Source organism: Formica exsecta, unplaced genomic scaffold (genome assembly GCF_003651465.1).
Source record: "Formica exsecta isolate Colony F162 unplaced genomic scaffold, ASM365146v1 scaffold178, whole genome shotgun sequence".
NCBI classification, from domain to species: Eukaryota; Metazoa; Arthropoda; class Insecta; order Hymenoptera; family Formicidae; genus Formica; species Formica exsecta.
The window spans coordinates 600,501-623,336 of record NW_021849095.1 but is presented as its reverse complement, the minus strand read 5'-3'; the positions used below and the strand labels follow the sequence as shown (position 1 = coordinate 623,336).

The following is a 22,836-nucleotide window of genomic DNA, read 5'->3' as shown; positions in this document are numbered from 1 at the left end:
AAGAGTGTATTTTTCGGGATCACGCGTCTGTCACAAACAAAAGTCACCCTCCGTAACGTTTTTACCTCATCGAATTACTTCACAATGGACAGCACGACCCCTTTCGAGCCCCATTCTTTACCCCTCGCGAGTGAGTCTCCCTCTCTCTCCTCGCGTACACACAAAACATAATTATCCGAAATCCCAAACAGCATGAAAATTTTATCGGCGCTTTTGATAGACACGGCCCATTGAGAGAGAGAAGCATCGTCTCATAATTAATTATAAGCCGAATTAAAAAATTCTGCCGCGGATAGATTTTATCGAATCATAGTTTTCTTTGCGCTATTCACGAAACGGTAGACTTCAAACATCGCTTCTCGCAGATTAACTTAATTTGATGGAATTTTAAATCAAAACTTCATCGCGTTAAAATGCATTGAAGAGCTTCTTTCAACGTAACCATGTTCACAAGTACACGCACGCAGATCTATAGAGTACGATTATATCTCTTACGTATAACGTCGGAAGTACAATATAATCCTCGCTATCTTGAAGGATCATCTACATATTATATACGATATAAAGTGTTGTTATTATTATATACATTATTATCATTATGTAGTTTTCTTAATTCATGCGCAAAAAAAATTTACTTAGTCTACTATACTTTTTTAATAATTAAACTCTATGTGCAATCTTTTAGAGAGTGTCCTCTTTAATCTTTAGATCAATATAAATTTTGCATACTTGCATTAATATATAAAAAGAGAAACTATATATATTATACTATATAATAAGAAATCTTTCTCAAATGAATATCTTGCCTCTTCAGAAGCAATTTCTTGCTAAATTGTGAGCGGAAAGATAAAAATAAACAAATTGCAGACTTTCGTACTAAGGACTGCTATTTTAATGTGTGAATATGCCCTAATCGTATCGTGCACACACATGTGCGACTATACGCGATAGTAATCACCGAGATGCACGAGTCGCGATAGGAAACCTCGAAACGGCAGTTAAAGTCGATTGTACCCCGTAACATCCATGTGTACGCCAGGCACGATATGAAATATTTATACCATCGTGACGATTACAACATCACGTAACCGCGGACGGAAAGTACGATGATTACATTTACTTTTGCCAGAGAAAGAGAGAGAGAGAGAGAGAGAGATAGAGGAAAAGAGGGAATCGCGTTACTATCAGTTAACAACGTTCGTTGTAGTGTATTAGCATAGCTGCGCAAATCGAGGGACTCGATGAAGCGGTAAAAAAATCCAAAGGAATTTTGCCGGCTCAGTAATTATACCTGTAAAAGTTACACGACAATTGAAATCTCAACAGCGCGATGTTGATAATTATTTCCAATTCGCGATTGCTTCTTTAATTAACGATAATTAATAATTAAGTTGTATTTTTGTATTCACGTTGTTGCCGAAACGATTTTACTTTGTCGAAGTATTCAATGGTTTCATCATCGAATTATTTAATTCTGAATTATGAAGTTACAATTGTAATATCACAATTTTTATCGAATATTTACAGTCCCATGTCACGTTCATTTAAGTGACTTTATCTCTCTAACATCAGCCTTATACAACTTATTCGCTTAAGTAATTAACTTGCGGTACGCTTCGTACTTAGAGAACGTAAAGTGATTACAAGTCGTCCTATTTTCTCGCCTAACTCGTGTAAAACGTATAACTTATATGAATTTCACTCTCGCAAGGGGTTTTCTTTCTATTCCGCGTTTCTAACACGTTTAGACTAACGAGTTGTGCAGAAGGTACATGTTACTCGTTAAAAATGCATTCTCGCGTGTTATATTCTTTCTCGCCGTGGCTTTGCCCGACGCTGTGTGCAGTTTCCGTCCTTTTTTCGCGCCTATCCGCCTATCAATATACACGCACTGTGTACACGCACGAAATCGGTAAGCCGCGATATATATGCTGATTTTTAAATAACATCCCTTAGACAGGTCATCCCAACAGCGATTCGCGGTGAACTCGCTTTGAACATCAAAGTCAAAAAAATAATTACGTTATATATTTATTACTCCTTCTACGCATTTTGAATCCGTGACGTTTTTAATTTATCACGTGGCAATTTACATTTATGTTGGTATTCATTATGAATTTCTATATTGCTACCAGTTGTAGAGAATTACTAGCATACTGATAAAATTTTACAGAAACGAATTGAAATACTATATAAAAAATTAAGCGAAAAAAATATTTTACATTCTATAAATGCTTTGCTTTAGAAAAAAAGAAAAATTGACTTGAAAAAGAATATCGTTTTAAAATATCTTCGGAAGAATTCTCTTTTTTTATAGATATCATGTATATGTGTGCCTATTCTATGTACAATTGCAGAGTTTATCAATACGACCCTCCTTAAGAATTTGTAAGTTTAAAAAATTCTTCAACTCATTTGTACACGAGCAATTAACTGCTAATTCAGTTTTATCAAAAATAAATGTGCGCCGAACTATTTAACAATTATACCGTAATTATTAATTTTTCGCGTGTATTACGTATATGAATATGATGTCAATTATTCGCGTAACATAAGTAGGGAATAGTACAGGTAAAAAGGATAGGTAACATCCGGAATATCCGGATATTCGAACACCCAAATGTCGTTAGCTCTAGTAGAAGCATTCGTATCCGGGGTTGACGTTGTGTTTCCGGGAGCTCCCCGGAGGCCGGTAATCTCTTCCCTCCTTCGGACACATTACGGTGAACGCGCGCGTTTCCGTGACTTTTTAATCGGCCGAAGCAGGCCGAAGCAGGCGTAGCGAGCTGCTCGTTTCGTCCCTGGCCGAGTCGAGTGAATAATTCACCTCGATCGATCCGCTCCCGCGTGCGCGGCGGCGGCAGCGGTGATGTCGGCGGAATTAATTTAAGTAATTCGACGATCGCTATCGATGGAAGCATTAAATAAAGCACCGTGCGCGTCCCGCTTTGGCCGCGCGTTTAGATTGTAGATCCGCCCTCCGTGCCCTCCGTTTCCATGCTTGCGCAAGCCATCGTTGCATACCTAAGTGGTTGATCAGGATGAGTGGTGGGTCGTCCATCCATTTCCACGCTTGTCATTACGTCAAGGAGACGCGACATATCGCGATTGTTTGCCGACTGTTCCACCCCCGCCCGCCACTACTTGTCACCACAAAAATGACGATTCCCGTTTCCCCGAGACGCGAGCACTTTCGCGACGATATTATTACTGCGGTCTCGCTTATGATTGACCAAACGTCGACGCTAACTCCTTAATGTCGAATGAAAAATATATATTCATTGGCCGATGAAGGCTTATATGGCGAGAGCGTCACGATTGCGACGTTTCGGACGTAATAATGTCCTCTCTCAAAGTAAAGAGATAGTCTAGCGGAAATAATTGCCTTTAGAATTGTGAATTATTACTTTATTGCTTTAATCGCTATATCATTTTTTAATACCATACTTGCTTAAAAATATATTGCTTAAAAATATATTATAGGATATGTTTCTATCTTTTTTCATTGAGTAAAGGAGAAATATACGAGGATACAGATCTGGTTTAAAGAAATCGGCGCGCGTTTTGGATTTTATATAAGCGTAACTTTGTTTATTTATTCTCACTCGGAAAAGCTAATTACATTAAAATATTTTATCGTTGCAGGAACGGGAGGCTGAAAAGATTGCCGAAGAAACCGCGGCTCTACGTGACGTGAAGACGGAATTGCCGCCGGCGAGAAGTCCCGAGAGCTGGCACGGCAACGCTTACTATCGACATCTCAATGTTCTGAAGGGTAAGCGCGAGATCTGTCGTGCTTTTAGATTAGCGTTTAAAACTCGAGAGAAACTCTCTCTTTTACGTTGAATCGAATCACTGAGAATTATATTTTCACCCCTCAAACACTCATTTTCAATAAAGTTGAATTAGCAGTTAATTGTTCGTGTACAAGTGAGTTAAAGAATTTTTCAAACTTACAAACTTTTAAAAGGAGAGGGGTCGTATTGATAAACTCTGCAATTGTGCATAGAATAAGCATACATATATATAATATTGATAAAGAGAGTTCTCTCTCTTCCGAAAATATTTTAAATATTCTTTTTCAAGTCAACTTTTCTTTTTTTCTAAAGCAAAGCATTCATAGAGAACGTAAAATAATTTTTTCGCTAATATTTGATATCGCATTTTTTTGCTAATATTTGATATCGCATTTTAATTCAGTTCTGTAGAATTTTATCAGTATGCTAATAATTCTCCACAATTGTTAGCAATATAAAAATTCATAATAAATACTAACAAAAATATAAATTACCATGTGATAAATTGAAAACGTCACGGATTCAAAATGCGTAGATAAAATAATTTCTGAAATTTCTACTCGAGATGACATTTCCAATTAACATCGCACGGAGATATAATTCAAGATTCCTCGCGGTTCCCTTTCCTCTTGTCTCCGATCAATGTAGCGGAAAATCGCGTGTTTTTGCAAGCAGCCTCATGCACTATGTTTATAGTTATTCTCGCATGAATAATCGAGAGCTTCGGCTACGGGATTGAGAGCTTTATTGTCTGGATGCATCGCATCTTGTGTAAAACGCGCTTTATTGATAATAGTAATTAATTAGTAACTACCATGGAAATCAAGCGTTCCGGCGAGAATATCGGAGTTCCAATTAATTAGAGTAATTAGTCGCGACCGGAGTGTTAAGTGGAAACGCGCGGAGGGTTGCCTTGATATCCTGACGCGGGGATGGAAGGGGCTGGATCTTCTCCAGGCTGTAATAACGCGGAAATGGGGTTGCGGGTGGACCCCGTCGTTCGGCCAAGGGGCGTGATTTGCGCCGACGCTTGCGCGTATCTACTTCCGTCGGCGTCGCGACGCCCGACGACTCCGAATCCGACGACACGACGACTCACGGTGTGCGTTTCCTTCTAATTTACATTAACGTCGCGACCGTGGCGGATAACTATTTCCAGGCGAGCGGATACGAATCTGAATTTAAGGGAATGGACGAATTTAAATATGTATTAATTATAAAATGCGTTGTGTGTCAAAAAAATTATGTCATTGAAAGAAATAATTTTGTAATTTTATAAGATATTAAGTACGAGAATTTCTTTTAAGCGAGTATCATACGATGTAACGTATGAAATGTAACTAAAATTCTGAGAAGGAAAATTTAGCCTATAGTCAAATTCCGTAAATTATTAAAAAAAAAAAAACAAATTTTGATTTGTTTTTCTCTTAAAATATCAATGATGTTCTCTCTTACTTTACGGAAATATTCTACTTGATACTGTACAATGATATAATATGTAAGCACAGAAAGCATGGTTGCAAATAGGAACGCACGTTTCAGACGAGATCGCTTTTACGTACCCGTATATACACGTGTATATCGCCGGGAGTATATCGATGGACCCATTCAACGCGGGCGTAAGCCGAAAATAACGAGATAGGTGCTGCATCGGCGCGATGAATACGAATACAGGATCATTGGCGGTGAACGCAGGCACTTTGACTAACGTACAGCCTCCGGAAAAAGCTCGCGCTTCCCGATTTCCTTCTTTTCCTTCTCTACGCGATCTTTTCAGAACTGCTTTCAAGCCTTCCATGCGAAAAGCGAATCGATCCTCTCGTCCGACTGAGCGCAAATTAAAATGAGGCTAATTGGCTTGATGAATCCTTCGTGTTTATTGAATGTACTTTCTTAACTAATTTCATTGACATATTTATCATTAGAAAACGATATTGAAAGACTTATGGTTAAGATTATTAGTCGTTATTGAATTTGCTGAGTTATTACTGATTTTATTTCATGCGATGCTGCTCTCTCTTTCTCTCTCTCTCTCTTTCGCATCTTATTTTAAATCTTATTTTAATTATATAATATTTTGAACATTTTATGTGTGAATACAGCTATATAGTTACAAATTTCACATACACGTCACATTAAACTTAATTAAAGTTTTACTTTGTCATTAATATACTCTAAATATCTTTACATTGCTTTTTTGATTCTTTTTTATTTTTAAAAATGAAAATCAGATGTTCAGAAAAAAATACATACAAGAAAACTAATATATCTTTCGTGTTTTCTAAATTTCTCAAGTTTCTCATATGTTGTTTCGTCGGATCAAATACTATACGTTCTCGCCGGACTAGTTAAGTCTTCTACTACTGATCTATTTATCACCGACCTTGTTACGCTTCTTTCGAAGAAAAACAATGATGTTTGCGTAGAGTTAATTTTACATAACGTAATCCATCCCTCGGAGTTTACGAACACTGCGAAGCTTCGCTAATTACCGGATGATAATTATTGTAGGGAACGAGCCGGGAGCGGAAAGGGCGGGTTCCGATTGCTCGGCTTGCCGTCCTACGCGCGGTATATTTTACGGCCAAGTCCACAGTCCGTCCGCGCCGACCAATTAATCGAGCTGGCTGGCTGGATTAATCGACACGCAGGAGCAGCAGTGCACGAAGAGGAGGAGGAGGAGGAAGAAAAGGTGACGGAGGAGATGAAGGATGTGCATTTAATCCGAACCGTTCCGTAAGCTTGCGATACGTCCGTTGCCTTAAAGCGCACTCGTCGGATCTCTTTATTCTCGAATTTAAGGGCTCGACGCACAACAATGATTTGACATGCTTTCTTAAAAAACTTGAGAAAATTAATCTTAAAATTGACAAAATTACTGAATTCAAAAATTAATCAAAATTGAAGAAATTTAAATTATTTTATTGATTAAAATTAACAATTAATTTGTATTCAATTTTCGATGAATATATTAAGTTTAAATTTACTTTAGATTAGTTTTCTCAATTTTTTAGAAAGATCCGTTTAAAACATAGTGTTGCACCGAACCCTTTAAATTTGTAACTCGCTATACGTTACGCGGCATCGCTGAAACGGGAGCCCAGTTTTGTAATCGTAAGGCTCTTATTTGCCCAAGATGTGGACCCATTACTAGCAAATGTTAGGTAATATTTCGTCTCACGCGTTTTTTGTGATATCGGCATAGAAGCAGACATCAATTTTATCGCGTCGTCAAGTCGGCGACCTCTTGTCACGTCCGGTAATGGATCTCGACTTGGAAAGACAACAGCTCGTTTTAGCAGGACGTTTACGCGTCTCGCGTCCTTTTACGGCGAACAGATCGATCGAATCGAGAAGTTTTGCGAGCACTCGTTGTGAACATAGAGCGACTCTAGAATAACGTTCGCTGGAGATCATTCTATTGCGTCATATATAGATAGAACGGGAAAGGAAATCGCGAATCATGATATTTATGAATCTCCAAGCGGATTTTTGTTAATCTAGTCTCATGTTAAACGCCAATTGCTATCATTTTCTAGCGCAATTCGCAAAAAGCTATAAGTATAACATGCTCCCACATCTGTAAGGCAAAAATATGGATAAAGATAAACGTGTCTTTTACATAACATGAAAATGATAGTTGAAATGATTTATATTTTACAATTAATTCTTTGATTATTTTCTCTGGTAATAAAATCAATAATAGATTTAAAAAAAAACATTTTTAACGCTTTTGAATTTTTGTCTAAATAAAATGTATTCATTACGCGATTCCTTCATGAATTTTTATTGCTTTCTTTTGTTAAATTGAGTGCGATTGTAAAAATAAATCAATACCATATTAGAGATTTTTCATAATAAGATTATTATATAAATATTAAAAAAAACGACAATTATTATTGTCGAAAACTAATCATTAAATCGCAATTATTTTTAATTGATTTGTGATATTAATTCATTATATCGAATTATATTTATTATATCGATTTTTTTTTCGACTAGAAATTAATTTAACCCAGAATTTGAGTCATATCACGAATAATATATCAGAGATAAATTCGGCGTACTATATTAACAATAATCTGCCGCAGTTTCTCCGAGAATTTCGTCGCAACGCCGATAATCGCTCCCGGCATCGAACAGCCAGTGTAGCTTAGGATCGATAGATAAACACTTATCGCGAGAACGATATACACAGTGCAATTATACTTCGTCGTGTAATCCATTTAGACAAATCGATCGAGGTAAATTGAACGGATACAAACGAATAATATTAGAGGAAAAAAAAAAAGAACCCCTCGCGCGCTTTTATGCCGTAGGCTGCAGCTGTAAGTATTGCCGTTCGTAGAGTAATATATAATAAATTGCATAATTGAACATATTGTAGATGACAGCGTGTGTGAAAACCCACGAGTGTAATCCAAGGTTTCAATAAAAGATGTTGATCGCTAGAAGAGTCATGCGAAGGGGCAAGGATGGATGGGGGGGAGGGGCGCAATTACCCTCAACCTCCGTCAGTGAGAGTCTGTAATGTTACGTAACACAGATGTAATCTTGCTATGTAATATCATATTTCTCCAAATTTTTCTTTAGTTAAGAATTATACTCTCCTTAGTAACAATAAAAAAATTATAATAACAATATACCACTGGATATTGATGATAATAGGAGAAAAAAATAGCACAAATTAAAAAATTTTATTTCTCTTAGTCTGGTTTATCTTAAGGATAATAACCATAGTTTTATCAAAGTTTCGTTTCACGATACTTTCATCAATTTGCATGAAACTTTCATGCAGATCGCGCAATTGCTGGCATCAATACATCATCGCGACGATCGAGACTGTAATACATTATCGGAGCCAGCGACACGTCTCCGAGGAAACAAATCTTTTTCAATTACTGGAGAAACGACTGTGTGTTGTGCATTGTACAGGAGATACACGGCGTAATCTTCGGTCGTCTCTTATATCCCGGCCCCGTGCAAAATCCTTGGGGAGCCCTCTCGCTTACGTGGTACGTGAGGACGCTCCAGTGAGCAAAAACCCTTAACTGATACAGCCCTGCTGCGGTCCCCGAACAGTCGTCAGCAGAATTTCGGATCTCGACCACACATGGTACTTTTTTACGCATCGCTCTCAAAAATATCACTGTCGCAAGCACAAAAAGCCTCAATGCACGATTGATAAAATTATATACCCGATCCGCAAATGTAACTTTATTAGAATATTAGGCATTTATGGAAAGTGTCATATTGTTTTTTCGTAAAGAAAAATTATGTTAGTCTATAACTTCTTAACATTATCCATTGATTTATTCGATATAAATATCGAAAGAAGATTCTAAAATAATATTTATTATCAGTCGAGACATTTTTTAATTTTTACATCTCAATTTTATTATCCCTTTTCTTGATATTTATAATTAAAAAAAAAAAAAAAAAAAACAGTTTCGATAAAGTTTAACGACTTTTACTTTAAATCTTATTATATAATTTTTATAAACTTTTACATGTTACTCTTCCGAGATATAATTCAAGATTCCTCGCGGTTCCCTTTCCTCTTGTCTCCGATCAATGTAGCGGAAAATCGCGTGTTTTTGCAAGCAGCCTCATGCACTATGTTTATAGTTATTCTCGCATGAATAATCGAGAGCTTCGGCTACGGGATTGAGAGCTTTATTGTCTGGATGCATCGCATCTTGTGTAAAACGCGCTTTATTGATAATAGTAATTAATTAGTAACTACCATGGAAATCAAGCGTTCCGGCGAGAATATCGGAGTTCCAATTAATTAGAGTAATTAGTCGCGACCGGAGTGTTAAGTGGAAACGCGCGGAGGGTTGCCTTGATATCCTGACGCGGGGATGGAAGGGGCTGGATCTTCTCCAGGCTGTAATAACGCGGAAATGGGGTTGCGGGTGGACCCCGTCGTTCGGCCAAGGGGCGTGATTTGCGCCGACGCTTGCGCGTATCTACTTCCGTCGGCGTCGCGACGCCCGACGACTCCGAATCCGACGACACGACGACTCACGGTGTGCGTTTCCTTCTAATTTACATTAACGTCGCGACCGTGGCGGATAACTATTTCCAGGCGAGCGGATACGAATCTGAATTTAAGGGAATGGACGAATTTAAATATGTATTAATTATAAAATGCGTTGTGTGTCAAAAAAATTATGTCATTGAAAGAAATAATTTTGTAATTTTATAAGATATTAAGTACGAGAATTTCTTTTAAGCGAGTATCATACGATGTAACGTATGAAATGTAACTAAAATTCTGAGAAGGAAAATTTAGCCTATAGTCAAATTCCGTAAATTATTAAAAAAAAAAAAACAAATTTTGATTTGTTTTTCTCTTAAAATATCAATGATGTTCTCTCTTACTTTACGGAAATATTCTACTTGATACTGTACAATGATATAATATGTAAGCACAGAAAGCATGGTTGCAAATAGGAACGCACGTTTCAGACGAGATCGCTTTTACGTACCCGTATATACACGTGTATATCGCCGGGAGTATATCGATGGACCCATTCAACGCGGGCGTAAGCCGAAAATAACGAGATAGGTGCTGCATCGGCGCGATGAATACGAATACAGGATCATTGGCGGTGAACGCAGGCACTTTGACTAACGTACAGCCTCCGGAAAAAGCTCGCGCTTCCCGATTTCCTTCTTTTCCTTCTCTACGCGATCTTTTCAGAACTGCTTTCAAGCCTTCCATGCGAAAAGCGAATCGATCCTCTCGTCCGACTGAGCGCAAATTAAAATGAGGCTAATTGGCTTGATGAATCCTTCGTGTTTATTGAATGTACTTTCTTAACTAATTTCATTGACATATTTATCATTAGAAAACGATATTGAGAGACTTATGGTTAAGATTATTAGTCGTTATTGAATTTGCTGAGTTATTACTGACTTTATTTCATACGATGCTGCTCTCTCTTTCTCTCTCTCTTTCGCATCTTATTTTAAATCTTATTTTAATTATATAATATTTTGAACATTTTATGTGTGAATACAGCTATATAGTTACAAATTTCACATACACGTCACATTAAACTTAATTAAAGTTTTACTTTGTCATTAATATACTCTAAATATCTTTACATTGCTTTTTTGATTCTTTTTTATTTTTAAAAATGAAAATCAGATGTTCAGAAAAAAATACATACAAGAAAACTAATATATCTTTCGTGTTTTCTAAATTTCTCAAGTTTCTCATATGTTGTTTCGTCGGATCAAATACTATACGTTCTCGCCGGACTAGTTAAGTCTTCTACTACTGATCTATTTATCACCGACCTTGTTACGCTTCTTTCGAAGAAAAACAATGATGTTTGCGTAGAGTTAATTTTACATAACGTAATCCATCCCTCGGAGTTTACGAACACTGCGAAGCTTCGCTAATTACCGGATGATAATTATTGTAGGGAACGAGCCGGGAGCGGAAAGGGCGGGTTCCGATTGCTCGGCTTGCCGTCCTACGCGCGGTATATTTTACGGCCAAGTCCACAGTCCGTCCGCGCCGACCAATTAATCGAGCTGGCTGGCTGGATTAATCGACACGCAGGAGCAGCAGTGCACGAAGAGGAGGAGGAGGAGGAAGAAAAGGTGACGGAGGAGATGAAGGATGTGCATTTAATCCGAACCGTTCCGTAAGCTTGCGATACGTCCGTTGCCTTAAAGCGCACTCGTCGGATCTCTTTATTCTCGAATTTAAGGGCTCGACGCACAACAATGATTTGACATGCTTTCTTAAAAAACTTGAGAAAATTAATCTTAAAATTGACAAAATTACTGAATTCAAAAATTAATCAAAATTGAAGAAATTTAAATTATTTTATTGATTAAAATTAACAATTAATTTGTATTCAATTTTCGATGAATATATTAAGTTTAAATTTACTTTAGATTAGTTTTCTCAATTTTTTAGAAAGATCCGTTTAAAACATAGTGTTGCACCGAACCCTTTAAATTTGTAACTCGCTATACGTTACGCGGCATCGCTGAAACGGGAGCCCAGTTTTGTAATCGTAAGGCTCTTATTTGCCCAAGATGTGGACCCATTACTAGCAAATGTTAGGTAATATTTCGTCTCACGCGTTTTTTGTGATATCGGCATAGAAGCAGACATCAATTTTATCGCGTCGTCAAGTCGGCGACCTCTTGTCACGTCCGGTAATGGATCTCGACTTGGAAAGACAACAGCTCGTTTTAGCAGGACGTTTACGCGTCTCGCGTCCTTTTACGGCGAACAGATCGATCGAATCGAGAAGTTTTGCGAGCACTCGTTGTGAACATAGAGCGACTCTAGAATAACGTTCGCTGGAGATCATTCTATTGCGTCATATATAGATAGAACGGGAAAGGAAATCGCGAATCATGATATTTATGAATCTCCAAGCGGATTTTTGTTAATCTAGTCTCATGTTAAACGCCAATTGCTATCATTTTCTAGCGCAATTCGCGAAAAGCTATAAGTATAACATGCTCCCACATCTGTAAGGCAAAAATATGGATAAAGATAAACATGTCTTTTACATAACATGAAAATGATAGTTGAAATGATTTATATTTTACAATTAATTCTTTGATTATTTTCTCTGGTAATAAAATCAATAATAGATTTAAAAAAAAACATTTTTAACGCTTTTGAATTTTTGTCTAAATAAAATGTATTCATTACGCGATTCCTTCATGAATTTTTATTGCTTTCTTTTGTTAAATTGAGTGCGATTGTAAAAATAAATCAATACCATATTAGAGATTTTTCATAATAAGATTATTATATAAATATTTAAAAAAACGACAATTATTATTGTCGAAAACTAATCATTAAATCGCAATTATTTTTAATTGATTTGTGATATTAATTCATTATATCGAATTATATTTATTATATCGATTTTTTTTTCGACTAGAAATTAATTTAACCCAGAATTTGAGTCATATCACGAATAATATATCAGAGATAAATTCGGCGTACTATATTAACAATAATCTGCCGCAGTTTCTCCGAGAATTTCGTCGCAACGCCGATAATCGCTCCCGGCATCGAACAGCCAGTGTAGCTTAGGATCGATAGATAAACACTTATCGCGAGAACGATATACACAGTGCAATTATACTTCGTCGTGTAATCCATTTAGACAAATCGATCGAGGTAAATTGAACGGATACAAACGAATAATATTAGAGGAAAAAAAAAAAAGATCCCTCGCGCGCTTTTATGCCGTAGGCTGCAGCTGTAAGTATTGCCGTTCGTAGAGTAATATATAATAAATTGCATAATTGAACATATTGTAGATGACAGCGTGTGTGAAAACCCACGAGTGTAATCCAAGGTTTCAATAAAAGATGTTGATCGCTAGAAGAGTCATGCGAAGGGGCAAGGATGGATGGGGGGGAGGGGCGCAATTACCCTCAACCTCCGTCAGTGAGAGTCTGTAATGTTACGTAACACAGATGTAATCTTGCTATGTAATATCATATTTCTCCAAATTTTTCTTTAGTTAAGAATTATACTCTCCTTAGTAACAATAAAAAAATTATAATAACAATATACCACTGGATATTGATGATAATAGGAGAAAAAAATAGCACAAATTAAAAAATTTTATTTCTCTTAGTCTGGTTTATCTTAAGGATAATAACCATAGTTTTATCAAAGTTTCGTTTCACGATACTTTCATCAATTTGCATGAAACTTTCATGCAGATCGCGCAATTGCTGGCATCAATACATCATCGCGACGATCGAGACTGTAATACATTATCGGAGCCAGCGACACGTCTCCGAGGAAACAAATCTTTTTCAATTACTGGAGAAACGACTGTGTGTTGTGCATTGTACAGGAGATACACGGCGTAATCTTCGGTCGTCTCTTATATCCCGGCCCCGTGCAAAATCCTTGGGGAGCCCTCTCGCTTACGTGGTACGTGAGGACGCTCCAGTGAGCAAAAACCCTTAACTGATACAGCCCTGCTGCGGTCCCCGAACAGTCGTCAGCAGAATTTCGGATCTCGACCACACATGGTACTTTTTTACGCATCGCTCTCAAAAATATCACTGTCGCAAGCACAAAAAGCCTCAATGCACGATTGATAAAATTATATACCCGATCCGCAAATGTAACTTTATTAGAATATTAGGCATTTATGGAAAGTGTCATATTGTTTTTTCGTAAAGAAAAATTATGTTAGTCTATAACTTCTTAACATTATCCATTGATTTATTCGATAGAAATATCGAAAGAAGATTCTAAAATAATATTTATTATCAGTCGAGACATTTTTTAATTTTTACATCTCAATTTTATTATCCCTTACGAGAATATTATGTCTATTTATAATTAAAAAAAAAAAAAAAAAAAAACAAATTATTAAAAGTTCGAAGAATAATCATAATACAGCTTTGAATTATATGATATTGTATTCAATGACTCTTCAATCTCTTTGACATTTATTTCGCGCGAATTATGGCACAAAAGTAAGAATAGAGAAATTTTTCTCCTAAAAGAGAGAAATATTACACTCAAAGTTTCTACACGAATTTTATAAAATATCGGTACTGATAATATTGGATCATGGAAGAAGAGAGAGAATGTCAATAATGGATGCTCGTCGCAGAAACATCGTCTGCGTCTAATGTTCCGGCAAATTGGCTTCGCGAATGTAGCCTCGCGAGGAGGTCGCCTCCCGGGAGGAATCTGCAAATACGAGGAGCTGAACAGATTCTTTTCGTTGCGCCGATTTTTTCTCCCGTAAGTACGTCACGTCTCGACGATACCGGGGATATCCGTCGGCGCGTCTCGTCGGAATCGGTTCCGTTTCGCGGAGACGACCCCGTAACTAGCAGAATTTGTAAGGAAACGAGAGATGAGGATCTTTTTGCGCGTATGTGAGCGTTCTCATGACTGCGCAAAAGATTGCTTGTGAAGAAAGAAAGCACGCAACCAAAAGGGGAGGTCAAAAATAGAGCACCTTTAATTAATAGCGGTAAGTCAAATTAGTCGGCGTGTTAAGAAATGGAAGTAAAAAATATGGCAAAATATCGTTCCAATAAAACATTTAAAAATTCTATATACACACCTTTCCATTCTTATAATTTTATTATATAGTTTGATTTTCTTTCTACATAATTTATTTAAATACGTTTTATCACACAAGCTTAGGAATAGAGATCTGTATGTAAATCAATCTTCATGTTTTCGAAAAAATAAATAATGTCCGAAAAAGAACGTAAATTAAAATTCGAGAGAAAAATCGCCGATAGTATCGCGAATCGATTGGTTTCACGGCACTTATATGTGCTTCCATCTCGCTCAAAGGTCGCGTATAACGAGCCGCGATTTAAATACGCGCTCCAATCGTCCACAATGAAGATGTCGGGGCGGCGGGTATTTAAAGAAACATTTTAATTGCAGGAAGTAAGCCGCTTACGTGTTCCCTCTTTCGTACGTTAATAAAAACAGCCCCATCCGTCTATTTCAAGAAAGCGGCCGAGCCGTTCGGGTATTGTGTGCCCCGTGGAAAGTAATTCGACCTGTTCTCGTTTCACCCCCGGCCAAAAATTATGTCCACCACCGTCGCTCGCTTTGAGAAAAAAAAAACCAGCTAGATTGGAAGTTGCAATTCCACGCTATAGTCGAGGGTTGAAAAATCTTCTTAACTAGATATTTTCGCCAAGTGAGATCTTATGTGTATAAATCCTGGTATAAAATCTTTTACAAATTGTAAAAACTGCTAAAAAATTTTATCGATTATGTCAGTATATTGCCTAATAATGTGTTCTTTATATCTCTAAAAAAATTTTTTTTTTTATTTTTTAATACAACTCCATTTCTTCGCGAGAGAGCGCAATTTCAACGTCTCGTCCCTCCGGATAAAATCGCGCTCGGTCTCCCGAGGGACGTAGATTTAAGCTTCCTGGTAACCGCGGCGAGCCTGGCGACGGCTCGGCTGTGAAGAAGAAACGTATAAAGAAGCGGCGCCTCTGTAATTGGGCATCAAAAGGCGATATTTCGCGTCCAGGATGACCGCCACACCGATGGGAGATGAGGAGGGATCGACCGTGACCCGGGCTCGCTCTCGCGGATTCCTACGATACCACGTGGCAAGAAGGGTGGCTCTTTACGATAGGGTAGATTCAACCCCCGGAATGATGATGGTATGCCTTGTTACCGCGGCCGTCGAGAAGAGAGTCGCGCTCCCCCGGGTAATATCGCATACAATTATGTCCACAGAAGGGAAGACATACATGCATTATGGATGCGGTGTACCCGTACCCTGCTGTGCGTACACCCCGTCCCTTTCCTCCCCCTCCCCCTTCCTCCTCCTCGGTAAATCATGTCACAGGGTTGGTTAACTCTGCAAATGATCTGAAGCGCTACGCGCGCCCACGTAATCTTTTTTTTTTCCTTGTTTTTCCTCGCGCTCGCTGTCGATTACATCTCTACATGTGTAACGATCGAAAGATATATATATTAAGATATAAAATAGAATATTGTCTTAGTATTGTAAGTAATTGGGCGCAACTGAAGAATAAGATTCCCGATTAATTGCACGATTGCATTAAATCGAATTTTAGAGTTCGTCAGTTTTATTACATTATTTATAAATAAAATTGAATGAGAAACAATTATTAAAACTTGTTGCATTACGTATGAATCGGCCATTCTAAGTAAGCGATATCTGATACATAAAAAATGATAGAAAAGAATATAAAAAGTTGATTTAATTGATACACTCACATTTCATTCTTTATCGAGATAAATACGGATTGAAAAGACGGAATCTATTCGGAAATACGAAATAAAACCCACGTTGTGACATAGAGCACACTTTATTTCTCAATTAGTATTATAATAATCATTTAGCATTGACCGAAATCGAATATATATATATATCATATATATTTCTCTTTAATCGAGTTTAATATAATCGTAGTAGATTAATTCATTACCAATACAAGTGTAATTAATCGTAATGTATTGTCTGAAAGTATCACTGCATTGCATCCGCTGGTCGCCCCCTTTGCACTCCGTCGAAACGGAGATTAACGGAACCGGCTTGGGGCGGACAGGAAGGGGAGGAGAGGAGAGAGAGGTGCAAGGGATAAATGCATCGAAGGGGAAGAACGGGACACAAGTCGTCAAGAGGACACCAAATTTTTAATACCTGCCCGACCGGGACAATCTCGTGTCTCCCGCGGTTTCCGGATTTTCTGGCGCTTACAAAATATAAGTGGGCCCGGCACATTCCGAAAAACACGAGATTCGTCGCGACAACCCACGCACATACGTACAGAAATAGAGACGTTCGTGTTCAGAGGAGGCTGCAAGGAAAGAAAGAAGAAAGGAAGGAGAGGAGAAAAAATTCGAAAGGGAATTCTAAGAGGAAAAGCTACTTTCTCCGTGACCAAGGATGCTCAGTGATTTGTTTTTTCCATTACGGGGAACGATAGATCCGGCATACGTCCGTTCGATCCCCAAATAGTTAGATTACAATTAGAACGCGGAGAACTCGTCACGCTCGCCCGAGAAACACGTAGTTTCATATTAAAAATTGTCCAGTTAAGTAAAGTATTATTATTATTCGCTCATTATTCCGGGAATGAATGACTGATATTTAAACATTAAATTATTAAATCAATTATTACAAAATATTTTGTGGTACAAATGTAGTTCTTTTGGAGCTCTTCTCCTGTGTCGTTCAATAAAGTATCTATAAAATTGTCAAACGATTAAAAATAATAAACAATAAAAATTAACTTCAAAATTATCTCAAATTACGAAAGGTTAAAAATGTTGAGACGAAAAATGTAATAATAAGCAATAAACACGCGTCTCTCTCGGGCAAAGACGCGTGAGCCTACCACCGAACAATATTCAACATTTAACAATAGCCAACATTTATAGAATAAGATACCGATTTAATATTAATCATTAAGTTCATTCTCTCTCTCTTTCTCTCTCACGATCGCGCCAATCTCGCCGTCTTTATATATCTTCTCTTTTTCTCTTTTCCGAGCGCAGTGTTTCTCAAATTTTATTTTCTCACTATGCCGATCGATGAGAACTCTCGATCAGGGGCGGATTTACATGGACATCGAGAATACTTAAAACTCTTCGTAGCTATTAAGCGATCCTCAAAAGTAATCTCATTCGAAGATATTTGTCGAATTTTTGAAACCGTACACGGTGTCGCAGAGGTACCGCCACTCTTAATCTACTTGAAATATTTATATAGACTAGTTCATATCAATTAAAATTGTTTAAAAAGATCTACTTCATACTAAGCAAAATATATACGGTTTTGTTATTCCTAATTATTTTATTAAAATTATCTGCCTTTTTATATATTTATTAAAATTATATTAAATATTAATTTATATGTGTGTGAAAATTTCTAGACTCTGTCTATCTCTCTCGCAGAGATTATTAATATTCTATTTTTAATATCTACGTTTTTTCGTGGTGGCAGTAGTTTTGGGACATCCTGTAGATTGTGTAGAGAATAAGATTCGTCTCTTCAACACTTCCTCAATGGTTACTTATCGGGGACCTGAACATTCATCTTCGAAAAACTCAGAAGAGTCACCCGCCCCTGCTCTCGACGCAGGATAATTAGCATTTTATTGCTATCATTCTAATTGACAAAGCTTCGCCGGTCATCCACTATATAGATAGAAAACATGATCCCACCACGATCGAATTGTAAGAAATCGATTCTGATTCTTGATTATTCGCACTGGAAATTTAATGAGCATTTTTGTGTCGCAGCTTTTTTAAATTTTTTATATCAAATATTTATATATAAACATTCCAAATTAATTTTTTTATCAATATAAAGTCTATTAAAAATTAACTTTCGGATTATAAGTTCACAAGCTTAATTAAAATTAATTTCAACAATCATTACCTGCGCTTTATGTTATTACGTCATTAATAAGAGTTTATCTTAATAATTCAATTGAATCATCTCGTACATATTCATTTGTATGCGAAAAAAAGCATTAAAAAGCTTCTTAGAAACTATCAATTGCGTATTGTGCGAGTAACCGAGAATAAAAATCATCATTCCCAACATTTACGTTCCGTTTAATGCAAGTATTTTGCTTCGCGCAAACGAAATCGCTGGAACGAAAGTGACGAAGGAGATTTCAACGTGCATCGCCTTGTATAAAGCGAAGATTAATATAAATCTCTGGTATATGTTACACTTCATACGCGTTATCAGCGGAAATAATTATTAGACCGATTCGACATATAATGACACCCGTTCACTTTCATTCCGCTTTGGCCCCTCCGTTCCCATTTCATCTTTACGATGTTTTGAGAAACACTGGTCCAGCAATGCCTCCCCCCCTTCCCCGTTCCCACCGGCTAAACACCGTGATGTTAAACTCTTAATATTGCACAACATCGATAACACCTCGAGTTCCGAAAGGAGTTTCGTTTTATCTCACAGCGAGATTATAGTGTAAGTGAGACTCGCATACGGGGCTTTTTCTCCGCCTTCTACACGGCTTGTTTCTCCGTTTTTACTCGTCGTCTCTCTCAAGTAAAGACTTAACTGGCGACGGTGATAGCAGTGAGTGATGATAACATCGGTGGTATATTAATCGATATATATAGTAATCGTAAACGATTAATTATAAACGAACGTATCTCCGTTACGGCGTGTCGCGCTTGGACAAAGAACATTCTCCGATTTGAGTGTATTTCTAGTACATCTAATATGTTATTTATATAAATACTCTTGTAATGTACTCTCATAAATATTTTGTAATTCCAACGGAATGTAATTAAGAGATTATCGTTATTTCACGCCATCCGTCTTCCCTCATATCGCATACACACTCTACGCTGAATTCTCTACAATTTGTTTAAAAACTGTTTAACTCTACGATCTATTTAGAAAATCTTTATATATCGTCGCTTTAAAAATAATTTAACGAACGACAAAAATTATCTGAATAAGCGTGAAAGCTAAAAATTTTACTGGAAAAACAGACTATCCTATGTCTTCTCTGTATATTTATCTTATTAACATGTATATATGATTCCTATTAAATGAAACACTCAATTCGGAGAACATCACAGAGTCACCCTTCGGGAATCTCCTTCGATTTTAGTAAAATTTTATCCTCTGAATTTAATGCACATAATCGAAAACATTTTTCGCGCAAATTTGCGACGATTACAATCGATAATAATGAGAATAAGGTACACGAGCAATAAGATAATAAAACGATAAAGTCATCGTGTTCGCCGTCGCCCTCCCTTATCGACAGTATGCATATGTGTAAGTAATATATTCTAGTGTCATTATACATTATGCTTAGCAGATATCGCTCGAAGATTTTACCTAAAATCCACGTGGCAACAAATAACCAAGTTCCTTAATTACTTTCATTATTCTGGCGGTTGAACTCTCATACAAAGTCAAAAAGCGGAAAGGAGATAACTGATATCAGGATGCTACGAATAATCGTGTCGAGCACACATACATAAAGTATACTTAACGTATAAAAACTCATTCTGAGTGAAACGCGCGAAGTCTATTGTTTCTCATTCTCGACTTTCTCTTGCACTATTATATGCCAGAGAGTAATAATACTAATTGTAATTATTATATCGCTATTTTTCAAACGTAAAATAAAAAAAAAGAAAAATTACAAATAATATGTTTACATTCTAAAAGAAATTGAAAATTCCTTTAAAATAGATATCACGTTAGCAAACGGAACTTGACGACGCAAAAGATATGATAAGAATGTCGGAAAAGTTTCGGATGTGCTAAAAATTCAAAAAAAAAGATTCGAGACTTATAAATATTAATTAAAAATTATATTACCTGTTTTCCATGAAGAGAAATTAATTTTGCATGGTTCCAAAACCATGTTGATGTTTTTGTTATAGCACTGGAAATAATTGTTTATCAAACAAATATAATTAAATATTTCAATCATCAATATTTTCCTACAATTATTTTGCAATAATTGTGTAAAGCAAGTAAAAAAATCAGTAGTAATATAATCACGTGTGTGAATATGAAGGATAATTGACTTTTGACAGTGTTTCCAATAAATAGATTTTTCCATTAAGTTTTGCTTTATCATCATCGGCATCGATCCGAAAGTTTCCCGACTATGACTAAATCATTAGAAACATTGTCGAAAACAATCACGCACACAATGCCAGAAATTATTTACAATAATCACAGGTAAATCGATAATGACTCCGTGGAAGAGATTCGCCGCCATTTCGAGGTTCGCTTAAAGTAAATCCTAACTTCTAGCTAGTATATCGTCTAGCAATTAAAAAAGAACGAAAGAAAATGGAGACAAGAGAAGACAAAGAAGGAACGGTGAACAGTCGAAGGAACGATGGATCGACTGAAGGAATGAAAACGAATCGCTATAACATTATCACTATACGAATACATTATACGAGTAACGAATTTGCTGCGCGGACCAAACGCAAGATATGTGCCGCGATTGAATAATCGAATTTTTGTGAGAGGAATGTCGTGCCTTTGATTGTATGATAAATGAGAATTATATGACGAAATTTACACGATTTTAATAGATTTTAGGATTGCGTTACGTGAAAGAAAAGCAAGTAAATGGAACGAAGTAAGATTGCTCCAGCCGTTTAATTATGTAATGATTAGAAATGTAATAATTAAAAATGCAACAGTTAAAGAAAAATCACGGAGATTTTGAGTAGTCCAAAGATCTTTTGACCTTCCCTTTTTACATGAAAAGCATAGCCATCTTCTTAAAGTGAAACGACGTTGCTTAAGTTTTCTAGCTCTAATTAGCACTTTATTTCCTTTCGAATTCTATTTATGATATAAATAGAGAGGAAAAACTTTAGAATTAACGTCAATGGAGCAATGCTAAGCTTGAAATCTTTATCCGTCTTAATGGAAAATTCAATTCACTGGAATAATCTCACCCCATCCAAAGTTCATACATAATGTCCAGATAAAGTAAACTTGCAACAGAAATATATGCCGAGTCCCCAAAAGAAATTATCGGAAAAAATTGCGCCCCGCCATAATCGATTCAGCTATGCTCAATCTTTTTCCTTTGTGCACTCGAACTGTGGTGAAAATATTCCGAAAGCATATCAATGAGGCGGAAGATAGATAATGTAGAAAAGAAGATGAGAGAAGAGAGCCGCCCTTGACAGTGAACTGCTATTGTAGATAAATGTTTTGTGTGTCTATTAAGTGTTTATATCTATATGTGTGTGTGTGTGTGTATTTTAATATAGATTATCTGCCCGTGTGTGTTTTGTATAATTTGTATATAGGTATAATACGTCTATAATGTATCTATGCACATATTTCCTGGTTACGCATTCATGTTTATGTGTGTATATCTGCACGCGCGAAGGTCCTTACGTCGATAAAATACACTATAACATTATATATGTACATTAACATGCGTAATAGAGGGGCTATTCTCGGGATCTGCGGAAAAGGGTCTCTCTGTGTAAGGAGCGTGAGGAAAAAAGAGCTAGAGAAACTCGTGTATCGCGTCTTGGACACAAGTTTGAAACCGCAACGTAAGTTAGACAAGATCGAGATAGATATAATAGATAAGTTTTTGTCGAGGGGTTGTCTAGGTTTTAGGCTAGCTGGAGAGCAGAGTAAACCTGTAGTGTGGTAGACGCTAGTGAACGAATATGCAGGGTCTTTGGTTTCGAGATGCGCGGCGTCCTCTTAGGGTAATGGCACTACGACCTGCACGTAAGTCACGGGGAAGTAACCGGTGCGACCGTCCAAGCTGCCCTCGTACCAATTCTCGTCGATTTTCTGAGTCAAGGTGATCGTGTCGTTTTCCTGCAATAAAAAAAAACGAAAGAAAATGGAGACAAGAGAAGACAAAAAATGAACGATGAACAAGACAACCAAGGAACGATAGATCGATTAAACGCTTGTTAATGCAAGCGTCGTTAATTATCCGTCTCCAAAGAAAAGAGAATAAGAAAATCTAGGAAAGAAACCTAAAAAGA

The 22,836-nt window shown here is 36.8% G+C and overlaps 2 protein-coding genes across 9 annotated transcripts in view; one reads left to right on the top strand and one right to left on the bottom strand.

Annotated features, from left to right (window-relative positions):
* Positions 1–7,698, top strand: part of LOC115233586 (SKI family transcriptional corepressor 2) — a 29,249-nt gene extending 21,551 nt beyond the window's left edge. Inside the window, exons 6-7 of the mRNA XM_029804089.1 lie at positions 3,646–3,775; positions 6,309–7,698. Of these exons, the coding sequence (XP_029659949.1) occupies positions 3,646–3,775; positions 6,309–6,415 (237 nt within the window). The 3' untranslated portion in view covers positions 6,416–7,698. The remainder of the gene's footprint in view (positions 1–3,645; positions 3,776–6,308) is intronic.
* Positions 7,699–16,633: 8,935 nt separating this feature from the next.
* The window catches only part of LOC115233594 (endophilin-A), a 47,913-nt gene continuing 41,710 nt past the window's right edge, over positions 16,634–22,836 (bottom strand). For all 8 annotated transcript variants that reach the window (XM_029804100.1, XM_029804101.1, XM_029804104.1 and 5 more), the window contains one exon: positions 16,634–22,663. In XM_029804100.1, the coding sequence (XP_029659960.1) occupies positions 22,544–22,663 (120 nt within the window). In that variant the 3' untranslated portion in view covers positions 16,634–22,543. The remainder of the gene's footprint in view (positions 22,664–22,836) is intronic.